At 39.6% G+C, this 19,299-nt stretch overlaps 2 protein-coding genes across 3 annotated transcripts; one reads left to right on the top strand and one right to left on the bottom strand.

The window, feature by feature from the left end:
- Positions 1 to 250: 250 nt before the first annotated feature.
- On the bottom strand, positions 251 to 12,398 carry sft2d1 (SFT2 domain containing 1). Of its 2 annotated transcripts, none has more exons than XM_040139938.1 (9): positions 12,277 to 12,398; positions 12,011 to 12,097; positions 11,171 to 11,257; positions 9,703 to 9,785; positions 6,931 to 7,012; positions 6,421 to 6,456; positions 6,261 to 6,319; positions 3,095 to 3,124; positions 251 to 745 (listed from the first exon to the last, which is right to left on the bottom strand). In XM_040139938.1, exons 2-9 carry the CDS (start codon positions 12,074 to 12,076, stop codon positions 706 to 708), a joined length of 483 nt encoding a protein of 160 aa, XP_039995872.1. In that variant the 5' UTR covers positions 12,077 to 12,097; positions 12,277 to 12,398; the 3' UTR covers positions 251 to 705. The 2 variants fall into 2 exon arrangements, with proteins under 2 accessions (XP_039995872.1, XP_039995871.1); XM_040139937.1 differs by having other exon boundaries at positions 12,200 to 12,396.
- A 944-nt stretch (positions 12,399 to 13,342) lies between these two features.
- Positions 13,343 to 18,785, top strand: lhcgr (luteinizing hormone/choriogonadotropin receptor). The gene is given in 15 exon segments (XM_040139749.1): positions 13,343 to 13,354; positions 13,753 to 13,869; positions 13,871 to 13,897; positions 13,899 to 13,936; positions 14,874 to 14,885; positions 14,887 to 14,931; positions 15,362 to 15,436; positions 15,528 to 15,602; positions 15,897 to 15,979; positions 16,030 to 16,081; positions 16,170 to 16,238; positions 16,347 to 16,421; positions 16,672 to 16,857; positions 17,167 to 17,235; positions 17,564 to 18,785. Coding segments are annotated over 15 exon segments (2,157 nt in total).
- The last annotated feature ends 514 nt before the right edge of the window (positions 18,786 to 19,299 follow it).

Here is a 19,299-nt window from a genome sequence, read left to right as displayed (position 1 = left end):
TGTCATTTGCTGAGGTGGGGGGGGACAGGTGTGTTCAAATGCACACTGAAGACTAACAAAGTAGACAGGAGCTCCTTTTTTATGTCTGTTTAGCTGGAAAAACCTCAAAAGAGCAGTGGATATCATATATCCCTGTGCATCATCATTGAAGCAATGTCTCAATTGCCTCAGGGAAAATGATCATATATAAACACGGAATAGCATCTGAGAACCTCTTTATACATCATTGCCTCATACACAGACAGAAAACAAAAAGACAATGTGTTTTAATAATGTGTATGTATAAGTAGTCAGACCACCGTTTTAAAATCCAGAAGAAAATAGAATTTCACTGTAATAAATGTATATATATATATGTGTGTGTGTGTGTGTATACGCAATGTTAAGGCACGTGTGTTACAATGTTTAGCAAAGTCAAAATCATTTCCCTGCATTTAAATGGTATAAAATCCTTGGAAAATATCTTTAAATATATTAAGCATTTAAGGCACTAATTGTTCTCACTTCAAAAGCAAAAGACTGAAAAGTGTTATAACTGATGATTGTTACAGACCTTAAAAGCAAAAATTCACAGTATGAAACAGCCATGGTAAAAATTTGGAGATATAATGTATAAACAACATAGATTTGTATTTTACAGAGCAACAGTTCTTGAAGTTTGCATACTGGGACCACTCCTCACATGAAATTGTGGACTCCAGAGTCCTAACTCAGACAGGTTGTGAAGCATTTCATCACAGCATCCCTGTGAAAAAAAATGGAGAGAAAAAGTCCAGACAATTAATAACCAGCATTATAAACAATGAAATAAAAAAAATAAATAGAGGAAAAGGGAAAGAAGGAGTGTTATTTTAGTGTTGTTCTAAAATGATCCAGTAATAAATAAATCCAGTGGACGGAAAATTCTGTCATGCATATTGCATTGTAATTGATAAGTTAAAAAAAAAAAAAAAAAAAAAAGCAAATTCCACCCTTTGTTACGATTATTTGGGTGGGGCTCATCATGAATAAGTGAGTGTGTTTTGGTGGGGAAGCACCACATGTTCAGAGTGATGGGGGCTTCCACTCTCCAGGTAGTCTGTGTTGAAGGATGATGCAATACGAGCAATCTCCATGGCAACCGCAGACCGTTTCCTACTCTGTTTCCCTTCACACCGTTTGCTCTTGCCATCAGTGTGTTGCTATGCAGACTTCGCCTGCAGCCACAGTCAAATTTCGGGGAGGAGGTGTAAAACCCTTCAAGGTTAAAAGGAGAAGGGAGGAATCACAAGGAGCCTGAGAGGGAGGAGGAGGGGAGGTCGGTGGACACACAGGAGACTCGCTCCTTCAAATAATCTGGTTAGTCCCTCTGGTGTATAAACCAAAATCATTCAACACCAGAGTTCTCATATTATGCTTCAATACAGAATGCAGTTTTTTTTTTTTTTTTTTTTAATATTCACTGGAGGCTTGATGCTATTTTTGCCTCAGTAAAACTGCATGAATAAATGAGGCGTCTCAGAGACTTTCCCCCACTTCTGATTAAATATCAGAGCAACAGTAGCCTTCAAGCACTGTGGGAAGTGCATATTCAGCAGGTTTAAGTACCATGGTCTGCAGGCATGAGAGGTTATAAATAGGCAACAAGGTAAAATACATTAAAGGATCAGGTCAACTGGCCATGTGGTGTTGTGGCTTGCCAGGTATCACAGTTTCTTTGACCACAGAGGGGGATGGGAAGGGCAAAGTTTAACGCTTTTGTACGTCACCCAGAGTGATATAGGCCCTGAGATCAAAATATGCAGATGTTCTGTAGCAACATGGCAAACAAAGAGACCTAAATGATGAAATCTAAATTAAATGAAAAATGGATTAAAATAAGAAGCTTAAGGGGAGGGGAGGATAATATGTTGATAAAAAAAATGTAAGAAGTATAATAATATAGGACTAACAAATAAATAAGCAATCACTAGGACTTCTATGGTCAGCCCAAAACTAGCAGTCAAATTTGCATTTCTCCATAGGAATTTATTTATTTGGAAGGGTGTTAGGGGAAAAAGGTCTTTGTTTCAGCTTTGTATTGTAGTTGGCATTTGGGTTGGGGGAGGGGGAGCTCAGGGTTGTTATAGCACGTCTCTCAGCTGTCAGAATGGATTATAAGGTCGCCTAAATACACAAGGCACTTAGTGTGGGGGCTCCGTGGGGGCTCTGGACCTCTCATCAAATGAGACATAACGCTGCTTACAGCTGGACTGGCAAAACAACACCACACCTCATCCTTGGCTTGTTGAAAGCACTGAGGTGGTAGTCCATATGGGACAATTTGAGAAGTGAATAGCTGAGTGTAGGGGAGTATTTTCTTTCATTTAAAATTCTTCACTGTGGTACAGTCTGAAGAAATTACAAAACCAATAGCTGTAGGATTTCAATTAGGCTCTATACTGTGAATTATCTACAAAAAAACAAAACAAAAAAAAAACAAAGTAAGTGACCAGGACAACCTATTTGGGTCTAGATCTAACTAAAATTTTGCATTTTGTACTTCAACCCTATAGAGTTTAACATACGCTCATCAACAGGTAATGTAAAAGCTACAAGGGGGGAGGAATACCTCTGGTAAATCTGGCTGAAAGAGCATTTTTCCACAAAAAATGATTTCATTTAGGATATTATAATTACAGCAAATAACATCACAAGGCTACAAGACAGAGGAGTGTGAAACAACAAAATGCCATTTGTTTGACACTGTGAGCCTGCACTAGTTGTAGAGGGGGATTATAGCCATATGGTGGAGCAAACAGTGTTTAGAGGCAAATAAAAACATGTTTTCATTGAAGTGTCGCTCTTTGTTTTTCCTCCAGTTGGTTGTGTGAGGCAGTACGGTATCATTTGTAGACAGGGCATTAATGAGATATAAATAGCAGAGGAATATGTATATAAAGGTCTCCTCTGACAGTAAGTGGTTTCTCAAAAGCGGTTCAAGTGAAAGGCCTACCCTTATACAGAGACTTAATTCAGAAAGCAACACATACAACTGAACATAACATACAGGACATATGCATCACATTAAGATCAATGCAGACAAAACATAAATCATATCATCATCTTATCTTACCTGGCAAATGGAATGTAAGAGATGCTGTACCTGAAAGAGGAAAACAAAAAACACCAGGATGAGGAGACAAATACTGTTTATGTCAAAGATAAGTTATTGTCTATATAAAAAAAAAAAAAAAAAAAAGACACTAATTACTTAGAAGAAAGTATTAATACACTGTACTATGAGGCTGTTATGAGACATTTTAAAATACACTGCCACTGGTATTTATTTCATGTCAACATGTAATGAATGTGATGTCTCCCTTATATTCGCATCAGATGGCTTCAAAGTTGAAATGTACTTTTCCTTCTGTCTGGCTACTTAAGTGAAATATTTACAACCAAGTTGCCATTATTTGGCTGCACCGTTGCACAGATAGTTTAACATGTCTTTAAATCACTGTCCATATATTTTCGTGTAATTCAACATGACATATCTTTAGAAATCTCAGGATCTTTACTTGAACTTAAGTTTCAGTCTGTTTTAACAATGCTCTTCTGCACATCATGGGTTTGTAATGATGTGATGTCTAAGAGATTTAGGATTAAAAAGGAAAAAAAAAAAAAAAACTTCACAAAGAATGCAGAAGCTAAAATAGATTTAGGACTTCATAGCAGCATAATAATGGCTATTTAATGAGCAAGACACCAAAATGTAAAATGTGTTTAAATGCTCAATCAAGTAGTAATTATTGGACTGAAGGGTCTTTGATGTTGCTCAGCAAGGGGATTAACCAGATGTGATTGTGAATGAATTGGATACACTTCAATCTTTGCACTGATGATTGTAGACAGACTGGTATGCCTAACACCATGTACAATAAAACCATGATACCCTGTACTGGAAGTGATTAAGCTTAAGTTTAGCTTTTTTTAAAAAAAAAAAAAAAAAAAGCCCCTGAGCAGACACATATATATATCAAATATGTGAGGAATCTGGTACAACAGTTGAATTATTAACTAAAGCCCACGACTGAGCATGACTGCCATCTTATTTGACCACCACTGAGCATGAAACCCTCATCTGTCCCATCTGAGTGACAATCACTGTAAGTACTGTAAACACTTTTCAAGTGAATGTTCTGAATGTCTAAACTAAATAAGTTAACTAAACAAGTAAGGTAAGTAGAAGCAATCAGTACTGTTTCATTTTTAAACTTCCTACTGTCTCCCATGCTGTATACTGAGTCAGTCTCTGCCAGTGGCGCTTTACTGTGATATGGTCACTTGACTGATTTCAGCCTGAGGACTGGACTTTGCCCACCTCTGTGTGGGTCAGTGGCGACGTCTTGTTACAGAACCACCTCCACACAGACCTCCGAGTGCCTGCGTGGGAGTGCACTATGCCCCCGCTCTTTTGTGAATGAGTATGGGATGTGTGATTGTGGTTGCCATGGTGATGCCTCTGCAAACGCCAGCAGAGCGGAAGTCAATGTACTACGTGTAGGTGCAAAAGCAGTGTAGTCATGAGGCTGACACACTCCTGCTCCATGATGCACTGAAATTGTCCATTCCCTTCTTCCTGAGTCGCTGGTGTTTGTGTTTCCATGCACATTCACACACTGAAACTCTTTTGTTACTGCTGTGCAAATATGTTCAAATTAGTGAACGTACAAGTGCTGACATGCCAATACACATCATTCACAGGTCTTGTTATTCACTGCCATGCTGTAACTTAACCCCACTGACTTTAATACCATATGTTCTCTTTTCTCAGTCAGCTAGTCTGATTTATCTGCAGGATTCATTGAGCCAAATTTGAGACTCTGAATTTAAAAGTAGTATTAGAACTAGGACTTTAACAATTATTCACATTTTTACTTGTAATAGACTAACCGTTCAGTCTAAAAAAAAAAAAAAAAAGTCAAAATAGTCAAAATCACTATTCCCCTATGGCACAATCACTATTTCCCAGAACCAAAGGTGATGTCTTGTCTTGTCCCACCAACAGTCCAAAACTCATAGATATTCCAATTGCAATCTTATAAAAACCAAGAAAAGCATCAAATACTCAGATTCTGAGAAGCAGGAAACTGAGAATGTTTGGCAATTTTCTTCATAAATGACTACAGCAATTAATCAATTATCAAAATTGTTGACTGTCTATTTTCTGGAGATTGCCTACTTAATCAATTAACTGAAGTGTTTAGCCCTAATGAACACACATTTCATGTCAAAACCATGTTTTTTTTTTAAAAACTGAACAGAGCTGATTAAAGCTTTCAAACCAGATAGTGTAAAAAAACAAAAACAGGAAACTGATTTTGTAGAGCAGATGAAATGATAAAAAAAGCCCTCTGTGTACTCCCATAAAATCTTGAGAATGAATCTCAAAGTGAAACTTGTATCACTTAACATTCTATACTTTCTATATAATAATAAATAATAATGTGTTCAGGTCTTTATTTGTGTGTGTGTGTGTGTGTGTGTGTGTGTGTGTGTGTGTGTGTGTGTGTGTGTGTGTGTGTGTGTGTAATCTCTGTCTCTGCCAGGGCTGGCATTGACTTTGTCTCGTGTGTAAGCAACAAAGGCGGGTACACCTGCCTATCTCTACTTGCAAGGGCTTCAAAAGCGATTCTAAACAAGAAGTTTCCACACTGATCCTGGCACTAATTCATCCTCCACAGGCCAAAAATATACTGACCTACTATGACAACTGGCATGATCTATCTACCAGTCTTATTACAACACCACAGATTCAACCTTTATATCAAGCACATATCACTGAATGCTGAGGCAAACTAGGGCAAATCAATTCAATCAAATTTTTCATATTGCATTTTATATGCTTCTATTTATCATTATATGACACTTTACATGGAATGACATTTGCTCTTTATAATCCAAGTTAAAAAGCTTAAACTATCTTGAAAAGTCATGGTGCTCTGAAACTTTGGAAAATGTATAGTGTTTATATTCAGGTATACTGTGGTTGAATGTGCAGTGTGACAATGATCGTGTAGGTTTAACCTTTTATAGATTTAGCTGTGCATGTGCCGACAGCAGTAAGTCATCTTAAAGCTTCAGCAGCGTGATTATCTCAACTCATTGACATTTAATGCAAGCCAAACCAGCTGGAGCACGGAAAAACGGCTTCATCTGGTTAGGTGTGAGTGATGAGTAAATGAACAGTAAACTATATTACAGTGGAAAGATGGCTGAGACTCTCGGGTCACACTTACCATGTCATTGCCAAAAACTGCAGAATACAGAAGATAATAGCCAGTCCCTTTTTATGCCACTGTAAAATAATAACACAATGGTTATTCTAATGGTTTAAAACACTGCACTAAAAACAACACAGACTTTAACGGCCTTGAGAACTATGTATTAACTACTTACCCAAAACACTGCACAAAGTGTTAAGACAAGGCAGAGCTGGCAGAAGAAGAGAGAAACGATTACGATATCTTCCTGTGTGCTTGCAGAGTGATGTCTGCTATTTGACAACTGATTTCTTACAAAAAGGAACTGTACAATTCTAACCCCAAGAAAATTACTAAATCTGTTCACAGAAAACAACAACAGTGTCAAGCTGAGAAATGTAGGCAAGATAGTCACTTTATCTGCTCAATCCTTTAAGAACACATGGTGATGAGTATCTGACCTATAAACCGAACCTGGCCTTCTAATCCAAAGTCAGAAAGATACAGACCTTTCAGGGGTAGGTAAAAGCAGATACACTATGAGAAATGTTGCTTTCTGTCAAGGTTTTATCAAGAAAACTGTTTCTGACACTTTTAGTAAAAAGGTAAAGACCACAAATAGTTTCCAATATAAACTTACAGGTGTATAAATATCCAGTGAAGCATAATAAGGGCTCAAAGTAACAGTAAAACACAAAATACTTACCAGCATAACAATGGTGGCTATCAGTCTTGTTGGTTCAAACATGCGCTTCAGCTGTTTTAGTGGTCCCATTAGGAAGCAGGTGCTTTAGAAGAACAAAAATGAAACAGAGTGACACTTTTTAAACATCAGTAAAAAGTAAAGTGACCTGTTGTTTAAAATGTTCATCCAGGAAATTATCACATCAACTTTTGTCACTGTGGTATAATTTCATTGCATTTTCCAGAGATCACATACTTAATAGTGCAGCCAAGACTGTGTCAGCACGCCTGCTATTGTTTTAATGTTAAGTACAAAGGTTTGATAAAAAGAAAAAATATATCATCACCCTGGTCAGCTATAAAAAAGACATAATACACAAACCTCTATTTTTACTCAATATTTGGGGTCAAAAAAAAAAAAAAAAAAGTGTCTATTCCATAAATTAAACATCAGAAAATGAATACTCTGTAACTAAACTTCATACTCTAGGTGGATTTCAGAATAGTCTTTATTTACTGAAATATAAGAATATTAAAAAACACATCTCTCTTCTGAGGGACAGAATTGTCTGGCCACGATAATCAAATTTACACTACATGTTGCAGTTAGTAGGGCGGTAAATATTTCATGCCCAACGCCACGATGACACATTTAAAACCTCCTACATGATGCATGCGTGACATCAGTAAATGCAACAAGACAAAGGCTTTCCCCGCTGACGAGGCACGCAGCGCTGGGCTCAACAGAGCTGTGTGGGTAGCGGGAGTCTGTGGAGCATCATATCTGTTAGATGAGACACGAGGGTAGTTTGTGTTGACGCAGGCTCTTTCTACTTGTCTGCTGAGAGAGATGGATGCTTTTTTTCCCCAACTTAATGTGACAGAGACAGTAATTACACCCCACACATGCTGTTACTGCTGATTAGAGAGAAGGAAATCAGTCATCTACTATATATCTATCTCTATCTATCTATATATATTATTGACCAAAAAACAAACAAACAAAGAAACAAAAAAAAATTACTTGACATAACCTTCCACTACTGTGGATTAAATAATGGAACTAATGGTCTCTGCGTAGTCAGAGTCACATACAGGTGAAAAGTGGTTTTATTCTCCTCAAATATGACACTCTCTTGCTTTGGATTGGAAACCTGGGCTATGAAAGCAGAAGGTGACCCAGTTTCTTGATGCATCTAAACCTTCTGGACATATGATACCTGAAAACAGAGACCGCCCTGTCTGAAAACAAACTCCTCATCAATGGTTCACTGTCTGTCAAACAAGTCAAAGACATCATTATTAGGTTTTAGACCTTGGAGTATCTACATTAAATCATCCATAATGTTGTAAAATCCAGTTGGCCGCTGATATCTAATTAAGTCAAAATTCTACTGAACCATTACAATCAAGATAGACAAAACTATCAGAAATAAGAATAAGTGTCTATATGTCAGTGTGGCACACAGCCAGATCCTTTCATTACTGGCTGAATGAATGTCGCACCACAAAAAGAAAACTTTTAGGACTTAAAACTTAATCTACTGTGCTCACTTACATGTTCAGTTTTTTTGTAAATTAGAATAATATAAAAACAAAGATTAGATATTGCGTGTGTAAGGTGACTGTCATGACAGATCTGTAAGTATGGAGCCCTATCACTGGGCAGGATTTAACCTTGTATCTTCTATAAAGAGGTGACATTTACTCGATACACTCCCACAGAAAACTTAAGGAAAAGGTTGGCAAGCAAACACTAATGTCTTCTCTACTAATAGAAACAGATGGCGAAACAAACACTTAGGAGTCACAGATAGCTCGTAGGTTCCCACTGACCAGTCTCTTTATCCCTAATCATTACCTATTGACTTTCAAGTAACAAATAATTGAGCATAATTACTTGCATAATAATTGAGATCCCAATTAAAATAAACCTAATTAAGTGCAATAATTGCCCTTTGCTTTTAGAGTGACTGCACTGTTGCATCATAACTGTGCAACCCCTATTCACAGGTAAGACTGCCGAACCAATCTGTGTTATTCAAGTAGTGATTAAGAGTCTCTGCTTCAAAAACAAATGTGCAGCTGCAAGATAGTGGATTCTCACTACAGAGGTACCTTCTAGTGTAGTGTAAGTGCATTTTCTATGTAGGCTTTAACAGTCTCTATACAGCCACATGCTCAAGTTTCATTATTAGCAAGCTCCGTTTTACTTACATTAAGTTGGGTATACACCCTTTATTATGTGACCTTTTTACGAAGTAGACTTTATGTTTAGTTTTACTAAGTCAAATGTGATCGCAAAGGCCGTTTTTATGTTCATTTAAACTGTAGCAATACTTATAGTTAATACTAATATCATTCTGTTCAAATCGTAGAGATTTGTTTTAGCTATTATCCTACAGTCCTGAGCTGAATCAGCAGGCGCCACTGTTTATCATCGGTATCGGAATGTCAATATCAATAATTCAGAATGAAAAATCTAATGGTTCCCTAGGCACTGAGATCCAAATGCTAGACAACAGGTACTGAGCGCACACAGGGGAATGATGGTACAGATATGACTACTTGATGTGTCGTCTTTATAAAACAGCCTAGAAGCTAAACTTGGAGAAATGTCTAGCTTTGCCAAGGATGACTATAACAGGGTGTGGCAGTTGTCAAGGCAAAACGATATCAGAGTTTATTAGTCTGCTGCTCATAATTTGTTGTATTCCTGGCAATGCACCACACTGGTGATCGAAATATAATATCGAGTTAATACTCAGACCAGCCAAACCTCAGCTGGACCTACCTGGAGAGAGCTGCGACGTTCCCCAGTGTGTAGAAGACAGCGAAAAGTTTGATTCCATGTGGAAGGAACAACAGTGCTGAACCCTGTTAAAAAAACAAAATGGTCTGTCAGCTACACAGAATAATGTCACCACACTTGAATTGAGATTTAAAAGACAAAATAATATAGACTTACCAAATAGCTAAGTGAATCCTGGACCTTAATAAGACTTAAGGCTTACATCTTTTGTTATTTTTTGTCATTAAAAAAAGAACCAAAAAAAACAAAGAACCAAAAAAACCCCAAAAAAACCCAAAGGATTCTGTGGGCTGTCCTACGGTTTTACTGAAACATGACAACATGATGGGCTCCCCCTAGTGCTAACATACCACAAGGCTGTGTTTAAGATTAAATTATATTATATTGCTGTGATTATATTAAATTCCACAAACATGTCCACTATTTAGATCACTGTCAGAGAGGAAGAGTGGTGAGCCATGCATTCAACAGAGTATGCATTTCACTATGAGATTTAGAAAACACAGTTATGAATAAAGCTTTTAAGGAGATGCAGCAACTATCATTTTACTTAAGCACTGTAATTTGTAGGGACATTCAAATAACCCGCAGCTCATAAAGGCATCTAATAGAAGGAACAAATTCTGGACATTGTTTATTCCTAAAGAAAACGGAAGGTGGGGAACCCCCATGGCTTAGGGGTTACTACCCCAAACATGAACCTGGTTTGCATCCTGCTGACAACTTTTGCTGCATCTCTCTCTCCCTCATTCCTTCTCATCTATTTACAATCTGTAATGAAGGCTTGAAATGCTAAAAAAATACTTTTTTAAAAAGGAGTTTTTTTTAGTTTGACCAGTGAAGATCAAACCAAACCCCTCTATGCATGGTTTTGTGAATGTGTGAATTATTGCAGACAGCAAAAGAGATAGACAGTGGTTAGCTGAGCGACCATCCAGATATGAATGATATGAGACATTGATATATTAAGAAACTTTAAGATTATGTGATGTTTAGTTGACAGATGCGCAGATATCTCCCAACTGGGAATCTCACCACCAGGCCTCCACAGAGAGGTTGTGTCAGGGCTTTGTCAGTGTGAATTATCACTATGAAGTGCCTTCAAAGCATAGTCAGTGCCGCCTGTGACAAGACTTCCTGTCATCTTAACTGCAAGTCTACAAACTGAAACTTCTTTTGACATGAAGCAACCTCTACGTGGTAATTAGGGACAAGTGACATGTGTCCGTCACAGGACTTTGTCTTGATGATAATGGCGCTGAGCCATGTTAACAACATGAGAGTTTATAATGCCTACAAACCAAACATAGCACAAGAAAAACTAACTTGGACCTTTGCTAACAGCGTTACAGTATATGGACGCTCTGCATCCTAAGCATTGTTAATGTCAGTATAAAGTCAGACAGGACAGAAAAGCTGCTTTTTCAATTTTACACGTAGAGACACTTACAAGTATTGAACACAGGATGCCTGCGGCAAAGCATATGACGAACCATTTCACCCTGGTGCTGTAGCTCAGAGTGGTGGCATCAAGGACCTGGTGAGAACAATGGGAGGATGTCACAAGACAAACCCAGTGACCTGCACAAAGACCCACAGGCTTCCTAATCATAATTTAACCACGTTGGCTGGAGCCGAGCAGATAACACCCAGCAACAGTTTTATCTTAAAAACACAAAACACACACAGCACAGCGCTAAGTTACAGGCACGGGACGTTACTCAGCACACTGAGCTTTGGCAGATGAACCAATAAAAACGACATTGTAAAGTAAAATCTGCAAAGCAACGCACACTTGCATGCTTTGGAGACTCTGGTGTGCCAGAGTGAAACTTTAACTTTGTGACAAGTTAAAAAAAAAAAAAATACCATCATGTAACAGAAAAACACAGGGTTCAAATCAGCTCCTTACCTTATTTCCTTCTCATCGTGAACGCGTGTAAAAAAGTATATATAAACAAACAAATACAACTTATTAAATGCTGTCAGAAAAAAATACGATAGCTAGCTTTAAACAAGGCTTAAAAGAAACCTAATATAAACATGTTAGTGGCACTGTTTTGTTGGCTACCGTTAGCTAACTCTCAAGCTGTCGTAAACTGACATTTTTACTTACAGCTACTAACGCTTAGAAAAAAAAAAACACTTTAATGTTAACAGAAGGTATCTGAACAGGAACGCTGAGTCTCAGACAAGCAACAAAACTAACACACTGCTACTTTTTTTAATTAAACTTCATCCATTGACAGAACGTTAGCATTAGCAGCGTATACTGTCGTTCACAAGCTACCTGTGCAGTGAGACCCAACTCTTCATTTTCCTCTTGACCGGATAACACACGACGAAGCTTGTCCATTGCTACGGGCTTGCTAGCAAACTGGTTAGAAAACAGTACAGTCCGTGTCTATAAATATATATATATATATACACACATATATATATATATATGTGTGTGTGTATATATATATAAATTACTTACTTTACGTCTAGTATTTAACGATGTCTACAATTTTTGATCGTTGCAGTAGCGACTTTGACTTCCTGAACGATACTTACTTTAAGTACTGGTTCAGAATCGGTTAGTCCGCACCCACTGTTTGCTTATGAATAGGGAGGTTTGTCAAACACCGACCGCAGATCAGCGTAAGAAGGCCACTTCACCAACCCAACTTCCTCGCAAATGCTGCTGCCTTTCGGTGCCGTCGGAAATAATGGAATTCCGAAATTAACTTCGTACAAAAAAGAAAAAAAAACTCGTACTGAATTGATATTTTGACGGCGTCTGTGATTGACTGTTGCTGCCTTACAATATTGAATAAAATTGAAAAAAAGGACAACAACATCAAAAGCCTATTTATTTAAAAAAAAAAATCGGGTAGAAACTCATTGATTAAAAATATTTTACGTTAAAACATTTTAAAGCTTGGAAAGGAGAATATCAGGCTTTATCAGTGGTATTGCTCTCTAAAAGACCAGTGTTAATCCGTATTATGTTGTTTTTCAAATATACAAATCCGATCACTGTTTTACGCGCCCTGCTTTCGCTGACGCTCTGTCGCCACCCGGTGGAGACAAGACGACACAGCAAGAAATAGTTGTTGGGGTACTAGGCTGTAGTACGTTCTCCTGACATGACAATGCGTGGTGGTTTCACTTGCTTATCTTGTGTAGAGTGTTTTGAATAATTCCACACATAACTTTGCCATTAGCTAGCCAATGCAAAAAATACAGGGGGTCATACACTATTATTTTAATGATTTTTTGAGGAGGTAAAAAGCTGGAAATTAAAAATAAATAAAAACAAACTTTTTCCCCGCAGTTTATGTCTAAACAAGTGGAAATGGCATGCTCTGTTTGTACCTGCGGCTTTCATAAATCCTATAGATCTAAGTGCCATGATTTCTTTATTCCACATTTAATCCTCAAGGAGGCAATAGGGGAAAATGTATCACGTCTCAAAATTAAATAAAACAACTTTTTTTTAAACAAAGGATTATCTACATTTAGTGGCTAAATGGATGACTGTCCCTAAAATACAGGGGAGTCCGGGACATAATTTCACAGTTCGGCCCAGTTTCCCTCCCCCTAAAGTCAGTCAACTTTAGTACACCTATAGTAAACCATGTATGTGGAGGTAAACTACCCTATTCAGGTATATGCACATTTAACCATAGTCAAGATGCCACATTCAAGTGGGGATGAGGCTGTTCAATCAATCGGGAGTGTCTACAAGATGTGCTCCATGGAAATGTATACATTTATCCCCACAGATTATTACCACCTTAAAAAGCCTCTACACTGATTTAATATGATTTGTTATGTTTAAACTTTCCTTACTATGAAGGAACATACCGGTCATATTCAACTACCAAATGACCAAAAACAGCTGTTCACAACATCTGACTTTATTATCAGTTTTAACTGACTGCTTTCCACATCGTTGTGAATATCGCAGAGAGCTCAGCCGACACACGAGCCGCTGGGTAAGAAGCCGAGCATCAGGGGGCCCCTGGGTGTTCGGACGTTGTCCAGACAGCAACAACAACAACGTGGACTTCGCTGCCAGTGCTCTTGTCTGTTGTATTCTTCTATGGAGGCAAGTGCGCCTCGGGGTTCGCCTGCCAAGGGATCTGCCGCTGTTTGTCCAACAACAGTCCGACGCAACACAGTGGCAGAAGGGGTCTGCTCTGATGTTGGGCCCCGAAGAGAAGAGACTGTAAGTTCACACCCCTGACATGGTTTTACGAATCTAGTAAAGACCGAGAGGTGGCGCGTGTATGATGTGATGCGTTGAGTACGGTGAGTGGAGCTGTTAGCTGAAGAGTGGTGAAGCTCGACTGACAACTTATCACCAGCCTCTGTTTGTTAATGCGTGATACTATACTTATATCAGATAGGATTCATTGCTATCTGTTCCTTTATGCAACTAACTCACCTGATAAAGCCATCACCCAGAGCATTTCGTGCGTATTTACGCAGGGGGCGAGGTTCCACCTGAAACGCACGCGCTTGGTCACACATTGACATGCGTTTAGATTAAAGTGACCGTTGCGCATTTCACATTTCTGTCCTATGTGAAGAATGTGCTGTGACTGTGCCACTGCTCAGCCGCCGGTCACCCGCTGTCCTGCACAGTGGCAGGATAAGTATTTTTTCGGAGATTCAGGGCGCCCTGATATATGCTGTGCAAGTGTAGCGTAAAACCATTTCACACGCAGCTTCTCTCCTGCCAACGCACTGGGGCGGCGGGAGGAAAGAGTCAAGTTGTTCTCACAGTACACAGCGCGCCCCCCTCGGTCTGCAGGGCTTCCGGGCATCGGAGCTCACCTTTAGACTTCAGCAGACTCTCGCGCGCCTTGAAGCTGGGGAGTCTCGACCTCCGCTCTGGTAAACGACGGAACCTTGAGTCTCTCCCGATAAGTGTCCGTGAACACCGAGGCTAACAGCCTCACGAGTGTATGAAACACCCACCCACCCACACACACACACACACACACACACACACACACACACTCCAGGAACGTTGTGATTTGTGCAAGGAACGGAAATTTTAAGTAAATTCACCTTTTCTTCACTTACTTAAGGTGTCCTAAATGATCTTCGGGGTACTTTGAAATTGCACTGAATTTGCATTTCCATATCCTTTTTTTCAGGTTTCTCTATCACTATTTCAAGCCATTCCTTCCCGGGTTTGAAAGGAGTCCAGAGGATGCATGTATCAATTTTCTGCCAGTGACTAACTGTCATATAACTGCAATGAAAGGTGGTAATCTCAAAGTTTTTCCTGTTTTCCCTTTGTGTTTTTCTTCCTCTGTGATCCGCTAGTCAACCAACCCTGGATTATCAAGATCAGATTTTTTTTCAACTCAAAATTTACAATTTCAGTTCTCACAGTGCTACCCCTTTGGTTTGGAGCAAATATGAAAAATGGATGCATTGCCAGTTCCCTAATGTTTACCATAGAATAGGGTCAAAGATTATATTTCAGTGCACGTCCCCTTTACAAAAATAAGTGGTGTTGTTTGAAGACCCTGTCTGCACACTGAACAGCAATCTGTCTTTTACTTTGAGGGTTAAACTTTGAAGGTGAATGTTCTTTGGACGAACTTAATTGTTTTTTTTTTTTCTGCTGTGTACTCAGTGAGATTGCTCAGAGCATAACCCTGGAAACCATTGAGACATTAGCGTTTAATAACCTTCTCAACCTGTCTGAAATGTAAGTCCTTTCTGTGGTTATATGACATAACTAACATAATGATTACTGTGGTGCAGCGCTGTGTTGACTGGTGTTTAATATTGCTTGGCAGCTCAATCCGGAACACGAAGAGTCTGATGCGCATTGGCAGAAGGACATTTAACAACCTTCCCAAACTACATCACCTGTGAGAGAAATCAAAATATACAATCTGAATTTATGTGTTTTTTAGTTTAAAATTTAAAAGCACACATTAGACAGAAATCTGTTTGTTTTCAAATCCCATTTACTCAGGCAATGACCAAATCTCAATTTGAATCCAATATCAGACACATAGTAACTTATATTGCTCTTATACGAACACCAAGAAATAACTTTTTCACTACATTGAACAATGCCGAAGCAATTAATTTACATTTGGTTTACATTCAAAGTAACAAAACATATCACTAAATAACACGTGTTTCTCTGTGCATAACAGGAGCGTCTCAAATACTGGGATAACAGTTTTCCCTGAAATAACATCTATCAATTCTCTTGAATCAGAGTTTATCTTGTAAGTACATTGGTTGCTGAAGCCTTAGAGACTCATGACAAATAAGAACAAACGGCACATGACAAGAAACACATTACATTGCGACGCATTGCCAATGAATACATTACAACGTAAGTGATGCAAGAAGTGTGTCTTCAACTGTCAGTTAGAGACAGTAATTCCTCACCTTTAATCAAATCATCTTGTGACTGATTGCAGGAACCTGTACAACAACGGCATCAGAGAAATACATGACCAGGCCTTCAATGGGACGAAGATAGATAAGCTGTATTTTTCCACATTTAGTTTTTCTCTCCTAATGAAATGATTTCAGTTGACTTTCTACTCTCATAACATTAACGTTTGTTCCCTTACCCTGCCTTCTGTTATCCTCAGGGTCTCAAAGAATAACCGAAACCTCAGAGTGATCCACAGAGACGCTTTCAAAGGAGCCGCGGGCCCTGGGGTCTTGTAAGTGAAGTTCGTAAACCTCTTGGCAGACATATGCTATGCTTTTATTTGCTTTGATTTATTTGGGAGAGGAAAGAAGAAGATGTTTATCAAATTGACCGTAGAAATCATTGACTGGCTTCAAGCTAGATGGGTGGATAAGGTGATCTTGACTGACTTTATGCTCTAAGGTACTGTACAAGCAGGACGATGCTCACAAAGAGGCTTTTATACAACCCTGCAGTTATATCCTTGTACATGCACCTCACAGGGACGTATCTGCGACAGCTCTCGTAAAGTTACCACCACGGGGCCTGGAGTCAGTTCTGGTGTTGTTAGCTCAGTCGGCATACGCCTTGAAGAATCTGCCTCCTCTGCAGGGACTGTGGAGCCTGCGAGAGGCCCACATCACCTACAGCGGTCACTGCTGTGCACTGCTGAGCTGGAATGCACACAGGTGACTTACGCTGCGCACTCTGCCGGTTAATCAAGGACAGATTTGTTTGTGGATTGCCTCAGTAAGCCCCCCTGCCCCGCTGCAGTTACGGTTTTCACCAACTACTTTAGTGGTTGAGTACAGCAAAAGCAGACTCTAATTCAGACAAACTACTAACTTGTTTATTACAGTATAAAACAAACAATATTGGACCACAATATAAGCATGATATACAAAATATACAATATAAGTACTAGTATTTCACAGATTTGTTTGTGTGTCTGACATAATTTTGGAGTCACTCTGCATGATTTCTTTCCTCTTTTCCAGGGACTTTCCAGTTAATCCTGCATGGACTAATGGCTCTACATATTGTGATGAGAGTGATCCGTCAGCAAGGTAAAAGTTTTCCTGTCCTACACCTGCTTCTGGTGAAACTGAACTCTGTGCCTCTAGCCTTAGTAGTTAATGAAAGGTGTTATTGGCAGCACCAAAACTATTAATATTTGATTTGAAATGACACACTCACGTATAAGTCTTGTTTTTTAAGCCATGACTGCAACAAAAGAGACACAACTAAGATCTTTCTGCTTGAAAAACTGTGACTTTTATGTACTTGACAGGGGCCCGTGTTGCTCATATTATCAACTCTTTATTCTGAATTCTTCAATTTAAGATGAACCAACCAGAACAATTTTGTCTCCTTTTTCTTCTCCTTTGAAAACAGGGATCAGCGTGTGACTTGAGGTTCAGCACACACAACTCTAGCTATGGACATGCCACTTTTCTTAGATGTTGACCCATTTGTCAAGGATGAAATTTTTGGAGATGTAAATTTACAATATCCAGAACTGGACTTCTGTCAGACCGGACCAACTTTGGTTTGCACAGCTGAAGCAGATGCTTTCAATCCCTGGGAGGACATTGCAGGTTTCAGTTTTCTCAGAGTGGCCATTTGGTTTATCAACGTGCTAGCTATAGCAGGTAACCTGAACGTGCTCCTGGTCTTCTTTACCAGCCGAAACAAGAAGATGGTGCCTCGCTTCCTCATGTGCCATCTGGCTTTTGCTGACCTCTGCATTGGGATCTACCTTCTGGTGATAGCGACCGTAGACCTGCGCACACGTGGTTACTACAGTCTACATGCCATCGAATGGCAGACAGGGCCGGGTTGTAGTGCTGCAGGCTTCCTCTCCGTGTTTGGTGGGGAGCTGTCAGTCTACACACTTTCCACCATCATCCTGGAGCGCTGGCACCCCATCGCCAATGCTTTACAGATAGAGCGCCGTCTGGTACTCACACAGGCAGCAAGTATAATGGCAGCTGGTTGGTTCATCTGCCTTGGGATGGGGATGCTGCCCCTGCTTGGTGGGAGCAGTTACACCAAAGTCAGCATGTGCTTACCCATGGACATAGAGACTCCTCTGGCTCAGGCCTTCATCATAATCATCCTGCTCTTCAACGTGGGCACCTTCATTGTTGTGTGCGTTTGTTATGTGCTGATCTATCTGGCTCTAAAGAACCCCGAATTCCCTGGACGAAGCGCTGACACCAAGATTGCAAAGCGCATGGCTGTACTCATCTTCACGGATTTTCTCTGCATGGCACCTATCTCCTTCTTTGCCATCTCTGCTGCCTTCAAAGTCCCCCTCATCACAGCAACTAATGCCAAGATTCTGCTGGTCCTCTTCTTCCCCATTAATTCTTGTGCCAATCCGTTCCTCTATTCTATCTTCACCAAGGCTTCCAGAAAGGATGCATATCAGCTCCTGAGTGCCATGGGCTGCTGTAAAAACAAGGCCGGTGTTTTTCGCATGAAGGCCTACTGCTCAGAAAATGCCACCAAGAGCGACCTGGGATCCAATAATAAAGGGCTCCCCGTGGGAACGGGGCTGGCTGCCGTGTCGCTGCAGGGCCATCCCCTGAAAGAGGAAATACAGCTCACCTGAAACCAACAAGGAGATGAATAACCCATATACAATACAGTACAACTGTTTAAGACTGATAAAGGGACAAAGTATCAAGAGAAACTGAAGAGAAACTATTCATGCTGGACAAAGTACTTGGCCACCTATCATGAAATTAGATTAGAAAAGTATGATTAGCCTATTTGGTAAACTTTCTGGTACCTCTGCTTTTCCCATCAAGTCTGATATCAGTTCAACTCACTCAGTAGGTCTAACAGGGAAAGCACAAGTCTAACTACTAACTAAAAACACTGACGACGGCTCGGTTCAACGAAGTGTCCCAGTGAACCCTGGAACTGGTAAACCTAAATGGAATGCAGCCATAATCGATGGCATTAGTCCAAGGCTTAGTTTTCCTGTGTCTCACATGTCCAAACGTGTGCAGTGACAAAAGGGTGGACATCAATAAATAGAAATCTATCAAAGAAAGCTCCAGAACAGCTGATAAATGGACCTGGATGGACCATAAGTCTCCCAAAAAAAAAAGGGGGGAAAA

Source organism: Xiphias gladius, chromosome 11 (genome assembly GCF_016859285.1).
Source record: "Xiphias gladius isolate SHS-SW01 ecotype Sanya breed wild chromosome 11, ASM1685928v1, whole genome shotgun sequence".
Lineage (NCBI taxonomy): Eukaryota > Metazoa > Chordata > Actinopteri > Istiophoriformes > Xiphiidae > Xiphias > Xiphias gladius.
Note: the sequence above shows the minus strand (reverse complement) of the source record. Positions and strands in the feature narration are given on the sequence as shown.